At 34.6% G+C, this 21,891-nt stretch overlaps 2 protein-coding genes across 5 annotated transcripts in view; one reads left to right on the top strand and one right to left on the bottom strand.

Moving 5' to 3' along the window:
* The window catches only part of PPP3R1 (protein phosphatase 3 regulatory subunit B, alpha), a 96,868-nt gene extending 87,421 nt beyond the window's left edge, over positions 1-9,447 (top strand). For 3 of the 4 annotated variants that reach the window (XM_031950590.1, XM_012540166.3, XM_031950592.1), the window contains exons 3-6: positions 2,081-2,257; positions 3,318-3,377; positions 4,499-4,683; positions 7,348-9,447. In XM_031950590.1, coding sequence (XP_031806450.1) covers positions 2,081-2,257; positions 3,318-3,377; positions 4,499-4,683; positions 7,348-7,395 — 470 coding nt within the window. In that variant the 3' untranslated portion in view covers positions 7,396-9,447. Of the gene's footprint in view, positions 1-2,080; positions 2,258-3,317; positions 3,378-4,498; positions 4,684-6,972; positions 7,311-7,347 lie in introns of those variants that run through there. The other variant, XM_031950591.1, reaches the window with a different exon arrangement.
* Positions 9,448-10,569: 1,122 nt separating this feature from the next.
* Positions 10,570-21,762, bottom strand: PNO1 (partner of NOB1 homolog). The gene is made up of 7 exons (XM_003758217.4): positions 21,482-21,762; positions 19,522-19,671; positions 15,803-15,886; positions 15,481-15,541; positions 14,701-14,818; positions 11,773-11,843; positions 10,570-10,835 (listed from the first exon to the last, which is right to left on the bottom strand). The coding sequence occupies exons 1-7, from the start codon at positions 21,677-21,679 to the stop codon at positions 10,768-10,770; spliced, it is 750 nt and encodes a 249-aa protein (XP_003758265.2). The 5' UTR covers positions 21,680-21,762; the 3' UTR covers positions 10,570-10,767.
* Positions 21,763-21,891: the final 129 nt, after the last annotated feature.

The raw sequence follows: 21,891 nt of genomic DNA, 5'->3' as shown, positions 1-21,891 counted from the left end.
AAGGAAGGGACTGAAGTATGGAAGTCTGGAAAAGTAGTAAGAGACCAGATTATGAGGGGCTTTAAAAATCAGAGAATTTTATATTTGATCCTGAAATTATAAGGGAGCCACTCAAATTTAATGAGTGGGGAAGAGAATAAAATGATTAAGGCTTGCACTTCTTCAAGAAAAGTTTGACAGCTGAGTGGAGGATAAACAGGGTTCATCTCCTCCTGGAGAGCCTTAATTCAGGACAGGAAAACCAGTTGCCTAGGTGTGAAGTGAGAAGGACTGGCAAGAAAGTGCTTGCAGGTTAGGCTTTATGTGAAACATGTTTTGAAGGTAAAATTGATGCGGTTAGGAAACCAAATGGTGAGGTTAGTGACAGTGCAGACAGTTGTGGACCCCTGTTTGGTTGATGCAGGTCCAATGTGAAAGAATTCACAAACATGAAATATTAGACTGGCAAAAGGAAGTTTATTGGCACTGAGAAGTCAGCTATTGCAGGTCCTGACAGAAATAAAGATCCTAGCCAAGAAATCCTGGCAGAGAGATCGAGAGGTTAATGCTGAGAAGAGAATGTCTTCACAGTGGGCAGGGGTCCTGGCAGGCAGCTATGCCAAAGAGAGTTTCCATGGCATGGCATAGTCCTGCTTTTAGGTCTCTGCAAAGAAATGAGCCCCCCAATTGCCCTTTAAATAGGAAATCTGAGCCTGAACTTTCAATTGAATAAAATTCCTTCAATTTTATCACTGCCCCCAGGCCTAGATTTCCAATTAAATAAGACCACTTAAGTTCCAACTAAGTAGGAGTGGTCCTGGACTAATTTTCAGCTCAATAGAGGGTGTAGTAATTCCCACAAGATACCAGAATGAAACTACTGTATCTTGAAGATTCCCTGAGGGAGGCCTGTCCCAGAGGACAGTTTCTCAAGAATTTACTCCCATGGCTTCCCCCCCCCCCCCCCCCCCCCCCCCCCCAAAGTCAGAGTTCAATTGGACATGGCATTAACAGTGAGGATTAGGCAGATTTTTGACTTATTTAAAGTGTGAACGAGATGAGGTGAGCTCTTTCAAGACAGTTGTGAGTAAGGCTTCATCTGCTTCAGAGTTTGAGTAAGCCTGAAGGACTTTTGAGCATTGAGTCAAGGACATACTTAATTAAGTCCCCTTCCTGCTATCCTCCCATGACATCAGTGTCTCCCTATTTCAGTCAAATATGGGCAATTATGTACTTATTGTTCAAGTTCAGTTTCTTGGACCCGAATTTAGAATATAAGATCCTCAGCCAATAAAGATGAGGGTCAGTGGTGGGAGAGGATATTTGCATTAGGGATTAAAAGTGTTGATTCTGCCCCCAATGGTGCTTTCTCCCTTCCATTGTCTGCTCCACTTTTGAACCACACAAGTCCTTCAAGATTGGGACTCTCCAGAAGTGGAATTAGGGGAGAGGGGGGAAGCGAAAAGAGGGGAAGGGAGGAGAGGGAGGAATAAAGAGACCTTTCAAATAAGAAGGGATAGATGACTTACCTATAGGGCTTGTCAGAGAAGAGATTCTTTCTTTGTTCAGCTATGAGGTGGAAATGTAGATGACACATTATACTTTTTATTATTTTAAAAGTGATTTAAGAAGCTTGATCTGGACAACTCTGGTTCTTTGAGTGTGAAAGAGTTTATGTCTTTGCTTGAGTTGCAACAGAACAGAAAATTATTTTAAAAGAAAAAGAAATTGGATTAAGAAAAAAGGGATAGTACTTTTAGACAGCATAAGGGATTTAGTTGTCTTAGTAGAAAGCCACATGACCAACAAGATAAGATAAACATTATCTAATCCTTCTGTGAAGTCCTGGGGACTCCCACACACCATTAATAAATCAAGCTTTTATGTTATTATGGCAGGCATTGGCAAACAAAAAGGTAACAGCTAAAAAATTTGTTAGTAAAACTTTATCAGAGTAGTATTATAGGAACACATAAAATTTATGCTTATGTCATAATTGTAAATTGTTACTAAACTTCCAGAAGAATGTTCTACGATAAATTTAGTATGTTTAAACTGATTTTTTAAATCATTTGCCACCATTTCTTTCTTTTTTTTTTAGTTGATGCTGATGAAATTAAAAGGCTAGGAAAGAGATTTAAGAAGCTTGATCTGGACAACTCTGGTTCTTTGAGTGTGGAAGAGTTTATGTCTTTGCCTGAGTTGCAACAGAACCCATTAGTTCAGCGAGTAATAGATATATTTGACACAGATGGAAATGGAGAAGTAGACTTCAAAGGTAAGAAATTTATTTTAGTATAGAATCTTAAGAAATGTGTGCTTCCTTAATTAGTTCTTGTGTCTTTTTATTATTATTAATTCAGATTGCAAGAAGATAGTTTCCATATACAACAGGATTTGAATATATTGAAAATTTATTTGTGAAAATATATTAAAATTGAATATGTCACTGAAGTTTTAAGAGATTTACTTATTGTTACAAAATTAGTTTGAGGAAAATAAGAACTGATATTTGACTCTTCAAAATAAGTAAGCATTTTGATCAAATTGTTTCCTTGTGCATAGAATATGAGTTTCAACTTTGCTTAACTTTAAAAGTCAATCTCACTGTTGATTAAATTTGAGTCAATTTTTAGCATGTGGAAATATATGATATAAAATTTTAAATGGACTACAGTTAATAAGGGTAAGTACACATATTATCTTAGCCAGGATTATTTTACCTTGTTATGGATTTTACAGTGACAATCTGCTACAGTTCTGAAATTGTTTTATAAATAGTTATTAGAAATTTGTCTTCATAGTTTTATGAAAATTTGGATGTTTTCATGTCCTTTAAATTTGACAATTGTGATTATAAAATTCTTCCACTTTTGTTTTGTTGTTGGTTGTTTAAAAAAAAAAAACAAAAAAAAAACTAGCTTTTTCAATGAGAAACCGCTATATTAATTTAGGGTTTGATGCCATCAACACAATGTCATCTGAGGAGCATCTGAGGGGCCCTATTATCTATAAGAAATCTCTACCACATAGGAGCTGAATTGAATTTTTATCATTGTTTCTGTTGGGAAAGCTCTTGTTAGGCAAGGTATGATGTATTTCTGTGCTTACTATCATGTTCAGAATGTTAGGCAATGATCTTAATCACACTCTTAAGTTTTTGAATGTAACTCCTTCCATGAATGTTACAATGTCCTTATTTATGAAAGCATTTTCATATTTTGAAAATGAATGGAAATCCTTTTTTTATGAATATGTAAAATAGTCATCATTTCCAATGAAGAAACAATATGACCCTCTGATTTATAAATGCTATTTTTGTATTTTCTGCATTTTAGAATTCATTGAAGGAGTTTCTCAGTTCAGTGTCAAAGGAGATAAAGAACAGAAATTAAGGTGTAAGTATTTTAATTTTTTTTTTAACATTGTAGCAGCTGCTTTTATAATATATATTTATTATGTACTTTTAAAGAAAGAAAATTTCTTTGTCTAAAACTCTTGGTGTAGATATAAATGCTCAAAATCCTAGTCAAGGATTTTTTGAGGAATCCATACCTAATACTTTTTAATCATAGAATTTAACACTGGAAGGAACTCCCAGGGATCGTATTCCTCAGTTTTACAGATAAAGAAATGGAGGTGGAAAGAGGTGAAGTGAATTTGTCCATTTATCTAGGTAGCCAGTTTTAGGGCTGAGATTTGAATTAAATTCTAATGACTCTGGATCAAGTGGATTTTTTTTTTCCTGTCCACTGTACCACTTTCCACTTATTTCAGTTTTTAGTTAGCGAGAAGTATGCAGACAAATTTCATTTTCTTAAAACTTTAACTTCTCATTTAAATACTTTTCATTGTATCAATTCTGATATAGTATTTAATGTTTTAACTGTCTGGAGGAGTGAATATCATATTTTAGAATACTATAAACTTTTTTTAAAATAGTATTTTATTTTTCTAAATACATGCAAAGATAATTTTCAACATTCACCTTTGCAAAACCTTGTATTTCCAATTTTTCTCCCTCTCTTCCCACCTCATTCTTCCCCTTTGGCAGCAAGCAATCCAGTACAAGTTCAACATGTGTAATTCTTCTAAATACATTTCCAGAATATTATAAATTGTTGATACTAACTACAAGTTTTACTATGTTATATATAAGCCCTTAAAAAAACCCAAATTCTTTAGTCTCATCTTTTGTGAAAGAAATATTTTCACAAGAAAGAAAAAATGATTTTCACATTCTGAAATAAATATTCCAAGTTTTTACTGATGCATTGTGCCCAGTGAACATGGATCAATGTATTTTGGGAGAGAAATAGAATAAAACCTTCTAGTAGCATTTGTGGAATAACATTGTATGTGAGGCCTGAGAATTTTAAACTCGTGGTTTAGTTGTGGTAATTAAGTTGCTTTGTTTATATAGTGTGTGTGTGTGTGTGTGTGTGTGTGTGTGTCTGTCTGTCTGTCTGTCTGTCTATACACCATATTGGCCATTAACTATTCCTTACTTTTTTAAAAGTTGCTTTCCGAATCTATGACATGGATAAAGATGGCTATATTTCCAATGGGGAGCTCTTCCAGGTGCTGAAGATGATGGTGGGGAACAATCTGAAAGACACGCAATTACAACAAATTGTAGACAAAACCATAATTAATGCAGATAAGGATGGAGATGGAAGAATATCCTTTGAAGAATTCTGTGCTGTATGTATATGTATTACAGATTTTTTATTTCTGCTTTGCCATTCAATGTAGATATATATATATATTTTTAATGTCAGTTTTAAGTTGTCACAGAAGTAACTTTAAACTCTTTTTTAAATGTTATTTTACTAGGGGCATTAAAATCAGAAAATTAAAATTTTTTATAGTTATGAGTAATTAATATTCATTCATTATTTGACTAAATGTTGATAATGTCATGTATAAACTAGTGGCACCAGTAACTGAATTCTCATTAACTAAATAAAACCCCTAATCATAAAGTCAAGTAGATTAATATAGTTTTAATTCTGTTTCTCTGTTAACAATTTATTTTGCATGTTTCTTTTATGTGAGCAGCTGTTTATTGCTAAAGCTAAGCTTTACCACAGCAGTGTCTTTGTTTAATGATTGACTGGCTTTAACTATGCAATCTGTGATTGAAGGAATGATATTTTTCTGTTATTAGAGGAAATTATTTTCTATTATTAGAGAAGAAAATAGTGCTGAATATAAATCAGGAGATGCCCAGGTCCCACTTTTAACTCTTTATATTTACTAGTTAGGTGATTAAGAGCAAGCCATATAACCTTAGTTACACTTTGTTTCTGAAACTGAAAAAAAGGAAATACCCATACTGCTTGCCTCAAGCTTGTAATGAATATCAAGTGAGATAACGTTTCCAAAGCGTTTTGCAGGGTTACTTTGGTAGAGAGCTAGCCTCAGTGTCACAAAAACCTCACCAAATATATACATAATTGTGAGCAAGCCATTTAAATGCTCAGTTCCTCCCAGTGCATTTTCTAAGACTCTAGAAGATGTATGGCAAGATCCTGTCTGCTTTGGGATTTCCTAGCCAATGAAATTACAGATCCCATTTTTTAAATGTATGTAATTGTCAACTCTTACAATAGTTTAAGTAGTGACAGGGAGAGATAGAGAAAATTAATGTAGTTAATTAAGTAATTACGTAAATTAAGAAATTTAATAGTCACCTGTTCACAAAGCTCTACATTTCTCAGCTCTACGTGAAGTAATTTTTTAAAGATACATGCATTTTCTGAATCTAATTTAAGGACAGATGACACATAGTGTATTTTTTAAGAGTTTATAAAGTGTGTGTGTAAAAGAAGCAGTGTTAAGAATGGAGGCCTGAAATGACTTGCCATGTCCAGGAAAGTGCAGAACTAATCACTAACTGCATAGCAGAGGGCATGGGGAGTGGGGGAGCAGTTGGAGACAAGGCTCAAGAGTCAAACTGCAGCCAGTTCTTGAGCACCATATATTATCCTTCCAGTCTCATCCTATTTCTCCATTTTTCACTGTCACTACAGAGAAAGCTTGCTGTGTGTAGGTGTTAATAAAAGTCTTTTGGGCACAGAGAATTGAAGGAAGATTCTGCAGAAAAAGCAAGTTCAAGAAGCATAGGTAGTTTTACCCCCAAAGAAAGAATGTGTTGCTGAGTATGAGAAGCAACACAGGGCTGAGGAATATGGCTGAAGCCATATTCCTTCTGGAGAAGGAAGAAGGGAGGAGGAAGAATTTTCTAGAGCAGCTTTAGGGATTTTCTTCTTATTACCTCCCACAGGCAACAGCATTCTAGGAAGAGAGGCAATTCTTATCAGCAGATAATAGCCACTAAGTTTACCCAAACTGGGGTTGCTTTTGTTTTCATTTGTCAGGTGGTTGGTTACATGTAAAGGAAATGTATTCAAGTCAGGGACTGTGGCTGTATTTGGGATACAGATGATTTTATATTTAGGTAAAATATATCAAGATCTTCATTATTATGGCTATTTTGTTAAGTAATATAGTTTTAGCTGTCTTATTAGATAATAGAAGTAGTAGGTATCTTTTTATATTAAATAATTTATCGCTATGATTAAAAGTAATTTTGTTAAACAGTAAATGTTTTATTTAATATTAGTAGAAGCAGTTCTACTAATAGTGTTTTTATTAAATAATAGAATTTATTTATATTTAAGTCCATAAGAAAATGATAAGCAGTGATTTTTACTCATTTAGTAGCTTCTTTGTTAAACATTAGCTGTCATTAAATGACAGCAGTTTTAAATAGTATTATTGGCTATTCTATCACATAATAGAAATCCATAAAAAAAATGATACACAGTAATTTTCACTCATTAATATATTACCTGTCAATAAATAACATTAGTAGCAGAAGTTTTATTAAGTAATAATAAAGTAGCATTAGGTATATAATAGAATTTAGGTCCATAAGAAAATAATACACAGTAATTTTCACTCGTTTGTCATTTTATTTCTTAATAGGTTATTCTTCTAGAATAATCAGGGAAGCTGTATTGGATTTTCAGAACAACTTTTAAAACTGAGTTTTACCATCTGATATTAAGCACAGAGCACAAAGAAAAGGCCTGTAAAGTTAGCTTTTCAATTATAATTAAGTGTCATTTTTATCCGGATTAAAAACTAATCATCTGTTGACTTGGGGGTGGGGGAAAAGAGAGAGAGAACCCATGAGAAATTGTAATTTCAGACAACTTTGTGAAAAGTTCCAGTTCCTGAAAGTAATAGATTTGAGGCAGCAGCTTGTTTGTTTATATTGTAACTTTGGCAAGGCTATTGCATTAATAAAGAGAGATTTCTCAGCTTGTGTTAAGCTTCATTTGTTCATGTTTGTTTCAGGTTGTAGGAGGCCTAGATATCCACAAAAAGATGGTGGTAGATGTGTGACTCTCTTTAGAGCACCGCCCAACACTTTTGCTTTCTTCTCCATCTCTGAAGATCTGCTCAAGACGTCCAGCAACGCTATCTGTGTATTTAAATGGAAGTATTTTTCTCTGTGAAGCCACATTTTCCAACATGAGCCTCATGAAGCCAACTAAGTGTTATTGAACTCTTATTCTCTCAATAACTCCGTGTAGCACTTTAAAGTCTGAAGGACAGCAAGATGGAAAAGAGCATTATCAGTGTGGTGGAGAAAGGGAAGGGTTGGCTTTTTAATTTATTTTTTTTCTCATCTTTTATAACAAGGAAATATCTATATATACATATGTAAATATTTATATATAGATATATGTAGCTTTCTATATGTAGTAGGTTGGCTTTAATTTAAATATACTTGATTCAGAAGCAAAACTAGAATACAAAAGTGCCAAGCAGAACATAAACAGTTCGAAATATGGATATATACTTACTTTTATTTCACACAGTTTTATATATATAGAAGTCTGTAAAATTTAAACTGGGTGTTAGGTCATCTGTTTTCCTTTTCCTGTGATATTCAGATGTCTCTTGACAGATAAAGCATTGTTAAATTCCTGCTATTTACCTTAATTAATTACTTTTTTGTAACACAGGAGTCTATAAGTTTATTTATACCTGTTAATATATTACCAGGGACTCTTTGCTGAGCAGCTTTTAATACATTTCTGATGAATGAAAAAAATGTTAGTTCCATGCTAATGCCAAGAACTAGTCCTTGTGTTCATATAGCAATTGCATTGCTTATGGCCACTTCATTGTTACTTAGTAACTGTGGAAACAGTTACATTTATTAAAATATCCCTCAGTAATGTAAATTATCAGCTGTAATGGGTTATTTTATATATGACAGCTAGATTTGTCTTAATGCATTGCTTAAAGATGAGGATTTGAGAATATCAGGCAATTATCCAGAGTTCTCACTTTTGATATATTGTGTAGTGAGATAAAATGTTTGTCGTTAAACTTAATGTTGGAATCATGTTTCCCTTCTGCACTAGAAGAATGCAGGTAATGTAACCTATTGTAGGTAGTAATTGATATTTAATGCGTGTGTATATGTATTATGTACACATATATTTCATACAAGGGGAAAATCTTGTTATCCTATGCCATAGAAAGTTTCCATTATCCAAATTTGTACTATAACTCTGTAAGAGGTCTAGAAAGTGACATTTATTTCTAGATTTGCCCAAATCATGATTTGTAATGGATGCTAACTTGCTGTATTTGTGTGACATAAAAGTAGTGAATCATGTTCTACCAACTACCCTTCCTTTTCTGCAATGGTACTATTGGCTGGAAAAAAAAAAAAATTCAACTTTTAGGGCAGTACTGTTTTTCCTAGTTTTTCTATTTAACTGGTTTTATAATCAGCAATAGAAAAGTAAGGTTGTCTGAACCTTCTTAAATTGAGCACCTATCTGCCATAGCTGTTCCTTCAACTGAGTGCTGCACATCATGGGCTCTGTCTGTGAGAGAGAAATCCAGGTGCTTGGTGTCCTTGCATGACATGGAGTTTTGCATGTAGATCGATTTGAAATGTACCTCTTGTTTACATAATTTGCATAATTTAAAAAGATAATGTTGCCAAACTTTGGTAAATGTTAATGTTCAAACTGAAAATCTCCACTACATGTAACTTTCTTCCTCTGGATCAGTACGTGGCTTATAATCCCAGCCAGTGGTTTGATCTGTTCCAGTGTCAACTGCCATGTGCTCTGCTTCAAGGGGGAACTAGTCTTTTGTGAATTTTTTGTACATAAGTATTTGTTACAGATATTTTAGCAAATGCTTTCTATTTCTCTTGCTTGTGCATATCTTGGCTGGCGTTCTAGAAAATAGTGCAAACATCATTTCCTTATTGGGGGATTTTTGTTTTGTTTTGTTTTTTAGTTTGTGTTGGGGGGGAATGGTTTATGTTGAATGTTAGTTTTTCTTCTGCATGCTACATCATGTTGTGTGGGATCTTTAGGAACCTTCATACTATATGAATAAAAAAATAAAATATTTGAAACTTGCTACCATGTGTTCAAAATTATCTTTGTTGTGTGATCTAAAGCTAAAAAGCAGACATTACATTCTGTAGTGATTAAAGAAAAAAACTATTTCCTACTGTATCTCTTGATAATCCAGTTACAAGTCATGTTAAAGGAGTTGCTGAATTTTATTTAGGGGTGAGAAGACAGGATTGATATTTGTCACAAGAATCTAAAATGTCTAATTTTTTGTCATTATGGGGGTAGATGTCATTTATCTATAAAATATAAAAATTCTGCTTTTGGGTTGTTTTTTAAAATATTAGTTAATTGTATAGAAGTCCTATACACTTCCTGACACAGATCCTAAACTAGTCAGATAAGCTATCTTTAGACATACTCAGCTTTAATTATGCATGGATGAGGGCTCCTTTTCCTGCCCACTCTTTTTTGATTAGGGTCTACAGATTTGAAACAGGGCAAGGTAGTCATATGTGGTCTTTTCTGAAAGGGACTTGGAACTCTAGAAATAGCCGGTTTGTCCAAGTCAAAAAAAAGGGGGGGGGGGGGGCGCTCAATTCCTTTGGCTCCAGATTTGAGCTTTGTTTTCACTTGGATGTAAAACATGCATAAAACTTGCTAAAAAGAGACTTTCCGCTCAGCCTTTATCAGATTCTCCTAATCTTCAAGCTCTCAGCTTAGCTCTTCAACTTCTTCAACTTTTATCCCCTTAAATCTTCATCTTTGATTTTCTTGGGACAACACAAGAAGAAAAAGTATCATTAAGAAAATGTTTGAAATCCTTCATTGTCTTGGATTGGCGAAAAAAAATATGAAAACTTGACATGGTTTTCCAAGCTCAAGGTCCCTTCTTAAACTGAAAGATTAATCGGAAAAGAAAGGGGGAAAAAAAAACCTCAAACTCTAGACTTAGTTATACCAACAATGATCTGTGACCTCTAGCAAATTAGTTATTTTACTATTCTCTGAGCTTGTTTCTTTATCTGTAAAAAGAGACATTTATAAGATTCCTTTGCTTATTAAATTGAAATTAAAAAACATTTATGCTTGAATGTTTCAATGTTACTTTTGAGTTTTAATAAAGCTTTTTAGTGCCTCAATGTATCCTGAAAAAAGCATGTAGTAAGAAAGAGAAACAACCTAATGCATTTAATTTAATTGCTTTAATAATTAAAATATCTGGCAATGGTAATAAAGTGCCTAAAACATATTCTTCAATGACCTGGGTGGATAGATTTTATATTTTGCAGGACAGGTATCCAGATTTTCTTTTAAATCATGTATAAACTATCCTTGTGTAACCTTTCTCAGCCTTCAGAAAGTTAAGTCCTTTATTTTGAAATTAAAATCGATCTGCTGCTCTGCTAGCCACAGCTCGAATGTTACCGTAGACCTTGGATGGAGGACTTCCTACAAAAGAAAAAAGAAAATTAAAACTTCACAAAATGTATAGGAAAAGTTATGTAAATACCAGAGCTACAAATTTCCATTAATCTAATAAAATGTTGACATTGTTCTCATTTAGTAGTACCAAATTAGTCTCAATATAAGCCACTTTCCTAAAATATGATCTTTGAAAGGTAATATACTGAAAAAGAAAACAGACTTAAGTTTTATACAATACAAAAGTAGGGGGGGAAAATTGCCTATACTCAATTCTACATGGCAAATTTTAAGGAATTCCCTCCGTATTAGAACAGTTTTTTCAACACTTTTACCATTAGCCAAAGATAACTAAAAGAAATAGAAAGTTTTCATTCTGTGCCAGAAATAGAGAATTCTAAGATCAAAAGACAAATTTTTGCTTATATTATTTGGTTACAAAGAATAACTGACACTTAATAACTAAGAAATGAAATGTGGTATAGAGGGAATAGTACTAGACATAACAAGTCACTGTGAACCTGTTTCCTCATCTGTAAAATGAGGATAACTCTGTAGCACCTGTTTCTCACAGGGTTATGATGAGTTAATGTCAATCAATTAAGATTTTTGCATAAGAGTTAAAAGGAAGGCAGGCATAACTGTTCAGGAACTCATTCCTTGTCATTTGACTATGTATATATTATACACAACTAATATTTATGTACCCAAACAGATAAGCACTGTATTTCTGAAAGCTACTAGTAGATCTCAAGAAAAGAAGAAAAGAGACTGAAAAATCCTTTTGTTTTCCCAATATTAGGTAAAAGTAGGAAAATTCTTTTCCACCATCACCAAAACTTCATCTAATTTTTACTTCCTCCTTAAAAAGTATTATTCTCACTGTAGAATGAAGTTAGAGATTTCCCTAGTATCACATTACTATGTTTCCAAAGAACAAAGTTAGGCTTTTAATTGCATTTACCAAGGATGAGATTGCAGATGGCTGTTCTTGCCATTTTAATATTTTGGAAAGAGCCAAGGATATGAACTTTCCTGAAAGACAAAGAAACATGGATGTAATAAAAATAATATTTTTCAGAATAACCACTTAATGGAAAAACAAGATCTAAAATTGTAAAATTATCTGAATAATATTTTCTAAAGAATCCTACAAAAGACTAGTTATGATTACATGATGTAACATCTACAGATGGTTTTGACCCCTATAACATATATGGATTCCAAAAACATCAAAATGGCCAACAGGCTACAACAATTCTGTCCATCTTGGTCATAACATTACAGCCTTTTTTACCTGTTCACCCTCCATTCCACACCCCTATTCTGGAGAGCAATTTGGAACCATATCCAAACAGTTATAAAATTGTGCAAACTCTTTGACCCAGCAATTTCACTACTAGGTCTGTATCCCAAAGATATCATAAAACATGGAAAAGGATGCACATATGCTAAAATGTTTGTAGCAGCCTTTTTTGTAGTGGCAAAGAATTGGAAATTGGGGAATGGCTGAATAAGTTACAGTATATAAATGCTATGGAATACTATTGTTTTATAAGAAATGACCAACAGGTGACTTCAGAAAGCCCTGGAGAGACTTACATGAACTGATGCTAAGTGAAGTGAGTAGAATCAAGAGAATATTGTACACAGCAAGATTATGTGATGATCAACTGTGATGAACAGTAATGATTCAACAATGAGCCGATTCAGGCCAATTACAATAGACTTGTAATGAAGACATTCATCTGCACCCAGAGAGAGGACTATAGGGATTGAGTGTGAATCACAACATAATATTTTCACTTTTTTTGTTGTAGGCTTGTTTTTATCTTTCTCATTTTTTTTAATAGGATCTTTCTTGTGTAGCATAATAAATGTCTGAAGAACTGCATATGTTTAACCTGGATTACTTGTGTTCTAGGGGAAGGAGAAAAATATGGAACACAAGGTTTTGCAAGGGTGAATGTTGAAAACTATCTTTCATGTATTGTGCAAAATAAAAAACTATTATTTAAAAAAAAATCAAATGTAAGGACAATAGAAAGGTATGAAGGGACCAGGTAATGAAGAGCTTTATCTTCAATCTTAGAAGTAATAGGAAGTAATTAGTATTTATGGTGGCTAGTCCTTTTCTAATGTTTACTATGCCTTGCTTAAAACAAATGTTTTCATATTTTATCCTCCTCCCCACCCCCAAAGATGCTAATCATTCTCACTGTGAGACCAACAATCTTTATAATCTACCTTCCATGTCTTTTTTGACTTACATAAACTATTGCAGAATATTTTAAGAACCAGCATTGCATACACAATGCCAACTATTTATGAACATTTAAAAGTGGAGAAACTTCAAACAAGGATACAAGCAACTGCTACGTTTTGTTTACTGGTTATTAATAATAATTACTATAATACCAGCTAACATTATATAGTACCTATTAAAAATATGTCATCTAAACTACACAAATTCTGGGAGATGATATTGTTATTCCCATTTTTAAAAATGAGAAAACTGAGGTAAAGAGAATTAAGAGATTTGTCCAGGGTCACTCAGCCTGTAAGCATCTAGGATTGGATTTGAACGCTGGATCTCCTGACTCCAGACCCAAAACTCCACCCACTGAGCCATTGAGCTGGTGATAACTTTATAATTACTTTCTTTAGTATAGTATATGTAACCCTGAGTCACTCTCTTGGTCTCATTTTTCTAAATTGTATAAAATAGGAAGGACTTAGATTAAATGCTTTGAAAGTCCCTTCCAGGTCTAGATCTATGATCCTATGATTATTTCTTTATTGATAACTATTAAGTTTATGATTTTTTCATGCTCTTTATATTACTTCTTGCACATCAAACCACTATCTTTAATATCCTATATTTATGGCTACTTTATATGTAGCTACTAAAAAAAGAAACTCAGAAAACAACTTTTACAGATTTGAGAACCAAAAAAGATAATATATGGGAAAACGCTTTCTAATCTATAGAATGCTAAGCCACTGTTCATCCATGTCTTTGTTCATTTAGCCTAGAAAAATTTATCAACAAGTATATATCTATTCTCTGCCAAGAATTGTGTTCTAGAAAGCCTCCCAAAATTTACTGTTCTCTTTAAGCTCAGCAGTTTTTGGATTCATTTTAGCCAACATATTTAAAAGTAAATTACTAAGTAAACTATTTGAATAAAATGTTAAATACAAAATATGATTTTACAAGGAAACCAAACTATACAGAAAATATATGTTCCTAAACTAACAAAGTGATTTTTAAATGAGACATTTATTGTCAGTTTTACCCCCTCACCTTCAAATCCCGAACAAAACAAAAAAAATCCCCCTTTGGGAAAAAAATGAAGCTGAAAATTCAACATCTTTAAATCCCATCCCTAGATGTCACAAATTTCTGGATTTTCTGGCAAACTCTCCTCTCACAATCATCCTGTTTACTTTGTGGTTTCATTATACTATATAACCTCTGTGCCATCTGTCTGTTCTTAAAATGATGATCAAGGTAGATCAGCTTTAACTTTAATTGGGTTAATCTGAGCTTCATTCTTAGCACTCTAAACTCCTTTCATCTTCTTTGTGAATATAGATGGCTATTCTCTAGCTATTTTTCAAAGATTTTTCTTGAGTAAAACTTCATGCTTTATGTTTAAAGCATCTACTCAACAAATTCCCTGTGGATGCTATTTGAAATCTTGACTTTAAAATACAAGAAAGAATCAAGATGTTATACATTCCTCTCATGGCCAGTGAAAGACTCTCACCCTAAGCTTTAATTATTATTCCATGAATAACTTAATATATTTTAAACAAAAATTTAACCATTTTTTAAACCCAAAAAATAGTTATATAATAATTTTCTTTTCCAATGTTTTATACTTACAAATCAGCCAAAACTATCCGTGTCCGTGTCACATTTTCTATGGTAAATTTAGTTTTCCCTCCTTTCCCAGCAATTCTTCCTATTGCCCTAGAAAGGTGGTCTCCTTTTAAAGGCTTTACTACATTAAAAAAAAAAAAGACAACAAAAGTTCATCAAGGAGAGATTCAAAAGATCCCAATCTTAAATGTAATCTAATTAAATTTTACTTTTTATTCATCCAATATTAAGTGTCCACAAGTACAGGCACTATGCTAAATATTAGGAGAGAGAAACTGAAAACATAATGTCTGTCTGCAAGAATCAAATATTTCCTAACAATAAAGATAAGATATACACGCAGACAATTATACATGAAATTGAATATCTCTGTAAGAATTATATATACAAGGTAATCTGAGTTCAAAGGCAAAAGATATCATTCTTCAAAGGAAGAGGCAATGATTTCCCCTTAAATAAGAAATGCCAGCAGATAGTTCATACTTTCTTATAGTATAGTTAGCACAATGCAAAATATCTGTTTAGAGAGTTGGGCTTTGAAAAATGCATGAGTTCTATTTCAATAGGAAGAGATTTAAGGTGAAAGAAAATATTTAATGAACAATATAAGCAAAAAGAACAAATGCAAGGAAGAATAAACTTCCTTTATTGCACTATTATTTCTAACTGTTATTTCACTGCTAAAAGACAAGTCAAAAAAAGGAGCATAATGCATTTGAATAGGTTAGCATACAAGGAAACTAAAAGCTTAGAAAGGTAATACTACAGAAAAAGAGCACTTACCATCTGTAATTTCAAAAGACTCTAGGAAGAGGTCATCTAACCTAATAAGAGCAAGTGCATCCTAAAAATTAAAAAGGAGGAAAAATTAAAAGTTAATTTTATATAAAAATACCTTGGAATGGGGAAAGAGAAAGAGATAAAATGCAGATCTCAAAGTGGGGAAAAAAAAGTCAATTAGTTATTTCTCCAAGTGTTAAAATTATATGAAACTCCTAATCCACAGTTAAAATTAAACAAACTAGAAATTCAATTTTCAAGAGATGCCAAATTCATTAAAACTTCAGGTTGAGTTACATCACCATTTAGGTATACGATCACTCACCTCTACTTGAAATCCAAGAATAAAAGCTTTCACAAAATCAACTGCTTTTGTCAAAGCACTTGCATCTCTAGTTTCTTTACAAGTCTGTAAGAAAACAAAAGAGACTGTACTGAAAAAATCAAATACAGAATTTTATTAAGAACTTAAGTAAAAAAGTAACAGCAAGATTATGTGATGATCTACTATGATAGACTTAGCTCTTTGCAGCAGTGCTATGATCCCAAGACAATTCTAACAGATTTGGGATGGAAAATGGTATCTAAATCCAAGAACTATGGGGATTCAATGTTTTCATCTCAGTTTCTTTGTTTTTTATGTTTTGTAGGGTTTTTCCCCTTTTGGTCTAATTTTTCTTGCATAACATGGCAAATATGGAAATATGTGTAAAAAAGTATTGTATGTGTATAACCTATATCAAATGATTTGCTGACTTGGGGAAAGAGAAGGGAAGGGAAGATGGGAGAAAAAAATTGAAACACAAAATCTTACACAAATGAATGTTGAAAACTATATTTACATGTATTTGGAAAAATAAAACACTGAGGGAAATAAATGAATTACCTAGTAAATATAAATGAAGACTGAAAGGAAAGAAAAACCGAAGTATAAGAAAAAGTAAGAAAGTTTCATTGAATTCCTATCAACTCTACATAAACAAACTTCTTCAGGCTCTACAATTCATGAACTTTCACTTTAAAATACTTAAAGCATGCCCAGCTGTCTCCAGTAGGCTTTAATCTACAATCACTAAGCATTTACTAATCTCCTAGGCACTGGGGCCACAAAGACAAAAGCAAGATGGCCTCTGTCTTTAAGACAGCTTCCATTCTAATGAAAGGGTAAATAGGGACAGGAAATACATTCTGTAATTTCATTAAACTCCCGTCCTTTTACTAATGCTGATCAGCAATCATAGATGTTGAGCTGCTAGAACACTGAGCAGTCAGGTGATTTGCCTGACAGATCCAGATTGGAAGCTAGACTATACCAGCTCCAAAGTCAATTTGTCTATCCTTCCACAAAAAGGATATATATAAATACAAAGCGGAGTATGGGGTGGCTGTGGAGGAGGGGAAGGTTATTGTGCGCAAGAAAAGCACCAACAATTGCAGAACAGAATTAGTACAAGATGTAGGTGAGTTAGAATCAGAGGTGAAGAGGAAAAACATTCCAGGAAGAGGAGATGGACTATGAAAAGGCATGGAGGTAGAATATGGAATGCCATACAGAGAACACTGTAAATAGGTCAGTTTTTTTGGAGCACAGATTATATAGGCAGTAGTAATGTATAAAATTATCTCGGAAAAGTAATAATGGAGTTAGAAAGGGGCTTTAATAATGTCAAATAGAGGAGTATATATTCTTAAAAGCAGGTATTTCTTTCTTTCTTTCTGTGAAGTAAAGTCTGCTTTGACTACAAAAATGCCCCATTCCATTGTTAGAATTTTGTTTTATTTTGTTTTTTTAAGTACAGTAGTCTATTCCACTGTCACACATGCCCACTGCCTTTTCTGGGGAGAGGAAATTGGATGTAAATTTGCTACTGTTAATTCAGATAGCTAGCACTAAACTGAATCTGACCATAGCTTCATCAGGTACATAAGATTATGGGCCTTTAAAACAGCACAATCCATGACCATACTTTCACAGATACCTGTAAGAAAAGAGGCCAAGTACTAACTACTGTGAGCACTCCATTGAGGATTAGGGTTTTTCAATCAAAACCGGTGTTTTTGTTGCACTCAACCCATTGACTCTCCATATTGTCTCTCCTACCATTGAAGTACAGGGTAGGTCAATCCAAGATATACTTGCCCTTCTCCTAAAACCTAACTTCTTTAAAAACCTTGATGAAAAGTCAGTGTAGACAGTTATTTCTCAACTCAGCTCCTTCCAATAGTCATGGTACATCAGGGAGTGGCCTAAAGTAACTAATTTGCCTCTCAAGTATTGCTCCTTCCTCTCTTCTCTCCCAGATGTCCCACAGTTCTCTTATTTTCACTTGCATCCATGGACTATCATTAATACCAGTCTCACTATTTGATCATGACAGGATTATTTAAGCCATACCATGATATGAAGCAACTGAAAGTCAAAGTGAGAAGTGATGCACTAAAATAAGTACCACTTAATTTGGTAGAGCCACTGAGGACTTAAGAGATATAGAAATGGAAGTATGTTTAAATATGATTGGGGCAACTGAAAAGAGATAATACAACTCTTGGGACAAAACAGCAGAACTGTGGCTAAATCCTGGAACTTAGCACACATAGGAAACCAGTATCTCACATACAAAATTATTCCAGAAAACCCAGCATAATCAAGTCATAGCCAATAAACAGAAGGTTGCTTCTGGAAAGTAGAACTCTTTTCCCTTACCTTCTCAATCAAATCACACACTTGAAGAGCAAAGAATATTTAAGTGACTAAACTCCATGATAAAAATTATTTCAAGGCTCACATCACATTTTTTTTTTTTTTTGGCAGATTCACTGACAGAAAATATTTGTTCTATGTTGTAGGTTTGATTAAAAATATATAGATATAGATATACATCTTAACTCCCTGCTATGTACACACAAAGCATATAAAATACAAATTATAAGATACAGAAAAAGAAATGAAAAGAAAAAAAATTCAATTAAGGAACAGCATTTTAAAAAAAGGAACTTAGTAAATGGAATTTGAAATGGCTAGTTTCATGAAGGTGATGAAATTTAAAGCATGCAGAAAAATGAGTAGAATTTGAATCCTGCAGCCTGTCTTCTTCTGAGGAAGAGCATAATATGAGTACAAATAGAGAGGTGGCAATGCTCAAGAAAAAGGTTAAAAACAAGTAAGTATACCAAACTATGAATGGACAGCAAGTATTTTAAAGTTAGAAAAGGGATTACCAAAAATCTTAAAAGGCAGAATGAATTCTGACATTCCACTGATTATAAAGAAAATTCAGTAAACATTCTGATTTAAATAATCTGAAAAATCTTAGAGAATACTTTTTTAAATGTTCTGATATATAACACCTCCCTGAGGTTATTATTCAGATTTTGCTCAGGAGTTTAGTATTTTTTTTTTTTCCAAGTTTACAAGGCAGGATATTCCAATTCTGCATATCTTTACAATGGCAAAAGCTCTCTTTTAGAAAGTGCTGAATCTGATGCTTTTAAGTTCTAAAACTCACTAGTCTTCTACCTGACTTCTACAGTTAGGAGCTCTCTCAAATCACAGTTTTTGGATCATTTAACTAGATACTACCAAAAGAAATAAACCACAAGAGCACCAATAAAGCCACACAAGGCAAAGGAAATTGTTCGTAAACAGAAAGATGTCTCATTGGAAACATGAAGAAAACAATAATTAATTGTGCAACTCTAAAAACAATCTGAAGGCTCAAGACTACCACCCTCCCTCTCACCTGTTACCACCAACAAAATATTTTTTTGCAAAGGAGGAAGGGAAATTCTACAAATAAATGACAAAGTTCTCCAAATCACATCTTTAAAATACCTCTTATTGATGCCATACAGCTACAAATCAGAGAATATCAAAATCCCCAAACAATCATAGTAAAATAGAGAAATACAAGATAAATATAAATAGGATAAAATTTAATTCACAATATGGATGAAGATTATGAAACAGAATGATAACAAGAAGGAAAAAAAATTGATCGTAAGAGAAAGAAATGTTTCTTGGGAAAAAGTTGGCATTTTCCTTACCCTGATTTCTACATTTCTTGACTTTAAGTTAAACCGTATCTGAAGTCCCAGGTGTTCTACAACAGGTGTAAATATTTTCATCCAATTCTCTTTTAATGGGGTGTATCTGTTGGTAGGCACTGGAATTTTTCTTATTTCATCTCTGCCACTCTATAATAAAGATGCACAGTTAAAAACTAAGAGAGAGGTGAAACCCTTCTATATCTTATGGAATAAAAACTAAACAATTACATTTTTATGTAGTAAATAAGAACATTAAAGTCTGTTTCTGACACCAGGGGTCATGAAGGTTATTCTTGAAGTTTCAACTGCCAAGCTGCTTCAACCCCTAGACAGGTTTCAGAGATGAATCCAAAAATACAGTTATCTGACCAACACCGACTCTCATCAGTCAATCATTACCACGACTAAATTAACTTTCTCCGTTGGGGGAGAGGGACGGGAGGTTGTGGGAAATGTGCATCCTAGTACGGCAAGCGGGAGAGTCAAACGGACTCTTCCCTGGAGAGTGAACCCTCTCTCTGCAGGGGAACCCTCCAGAAGTTCTCACTCTACTGGAGAGAGGCTACAATATACCAGATAAATATAAAACAAAGTATCTCCCTGTGAAATCAGGGAGAAGGGAAAATGAGCTCCTAAATGACAAGGTTCTCCAAATCACATCTTTAAAATACCTTCTATTGATGCCGTACAGCTACAAATCAGAGAATATCAGAATCCCCAAACAATCATAGTAAAATAGAGAAATACAAGATAAATATAAATAGAATAAAGGCATCTTTATCTACCAAGGTTTACAACCCAAGAGTGAGAGAGCAGGAGTTCTTAAACTTTTGCTACTAGCAACCTCTTTTCACCAGAGAAATTTTTATGGGAATTTGGGTATTTAGATATATAAACCAAACATTTACTAATAATAAGTCATAATTTCTTGACCCCCCCCCCCCACATTCAGTTACCAGACCCTATATGGGATCTGGAATCACAGTTTAAGAAACTGAGACTTAGGACACTTAAAGAGTTAAGAGGCACGTCCAGGATTACATAGAGGGAGCAGAGACACGAACCCAAATTTTCCAGACTATGGAGATCAATTCTATGCAGTGTTGTCTCCTAGTCTCCCCAGACCCAGATTTCGAAACTACTACTAGCCCCACAACTCCACAGCTCTGAGAGGCGGCTGTCAGTCAGTCATTCATGTTTCCCTCTAGTCATCCGATGCCTTGCAAATCTGAAAATAATTCAGGTTATTTTTTCAAAAAATAAAACAAAGTACAAGAAATTCTCCACTACGGGTAATCTTAAACCTCAGGCACTTCTCTTTCATTTAAGATGTTGCTGCTTGGGTATGCATCTTCCCTAAGCATCTAAAGAAACAGCTATCTCGTCTCAGAGATATTTTGTTACTCGGGTATATAGACAGTAGCTTCACTACTGAAGAAAGAGCCCATCACCTAATATAGCTATTCCCTTATTTAATCACTACTATTCATCTCCTTCGTGCAAAACCCATGCAGAGGAAACCTGCAACATTCACATCACCACCGAATACGATCGTAAATGGCGCGTTGAGTTTGGGAGGCTGAAACTCAAGAGCACTCTCGATGCAACCAGAGGTTCTTAGCCTTTGTGTCCCGGGATCCTAGTGCTCTTAGGAGTAAAGCAGACGCGACATGTTCAGCGTTAGAGGATCCATCCCAAAAAGTCACGTTTGTGCCCGAGGAGAGACGGAGCATTCCGGCCTCCTATTGGTCCGATCAGCCAAAGTCGCAAACACTAACTGGACTCTACCCTGATGATGTCATTTGGATTCTCTTCAGAACGAAGGCCAATAACCAGATCAACCGGGGCCCCGGGGGCAACCTGTGGATGCTCCCTCCGACTCAAGCTGTCAGAAGCATAAGAGGAGACGGTCTTTTTTCCCCCGCCCCTGCGCTGTCCCGTCCCCTCCCCGCCGTACCAAGAGGGCGTCCCCGGACAAAGGAGGGAAAACGGGCTTCGGGGGAGGCGGGGGTCTCTCCGTGTCCATCTGGCCGCAGTCCCCCGGCAGCTGCTCCTCGGCGCGCCGCTTTCTGCCCCTTTTGCCGGCAGAGCCAGAAATCCTGGTGAAGCCCTCCCCGTCCTCCGCCGCGCTTTGCGTCTCCATCACCGCCTCCATGCCGCCCCACGGCCAGGAGCCGCTCCAGATGTTTCCGGGAGTCGCACGTGGAAAGGGACCAAACGCAGGCGCGCGTCGAAGACCCGACTCGTTCGCTTTCGTCAGGATAGCTCCTCCCCTTTATTTTGGCCCCCTAGCGGGCTAGCCTCGGTTATGCCTGAATCTTTCCGTCGCTTCCGCTTACAAAATTTGGCCTAAGCCGAACAAAATCC

The sequence above is a fragment of the Sarcophilus harrisii genome, chromosome 2, assembly GCF_902635505.1.
Source record: "Sarcophilus harrisii chromosome 2, mSarHar1.11, whole genome shotgun sequence".
NCBI classification, from domain to species: Eukaryota; Metazoa; Chordata; class Mammalia; order Dasyuromorphia; family Dasyuridae; genus Sarcophilus; species Sarcophilus harrisii.
Note: the sequence above shows the minus strand (reverse complement) of the source record. Positions and strands in the feature narration are given on the sequence as shown.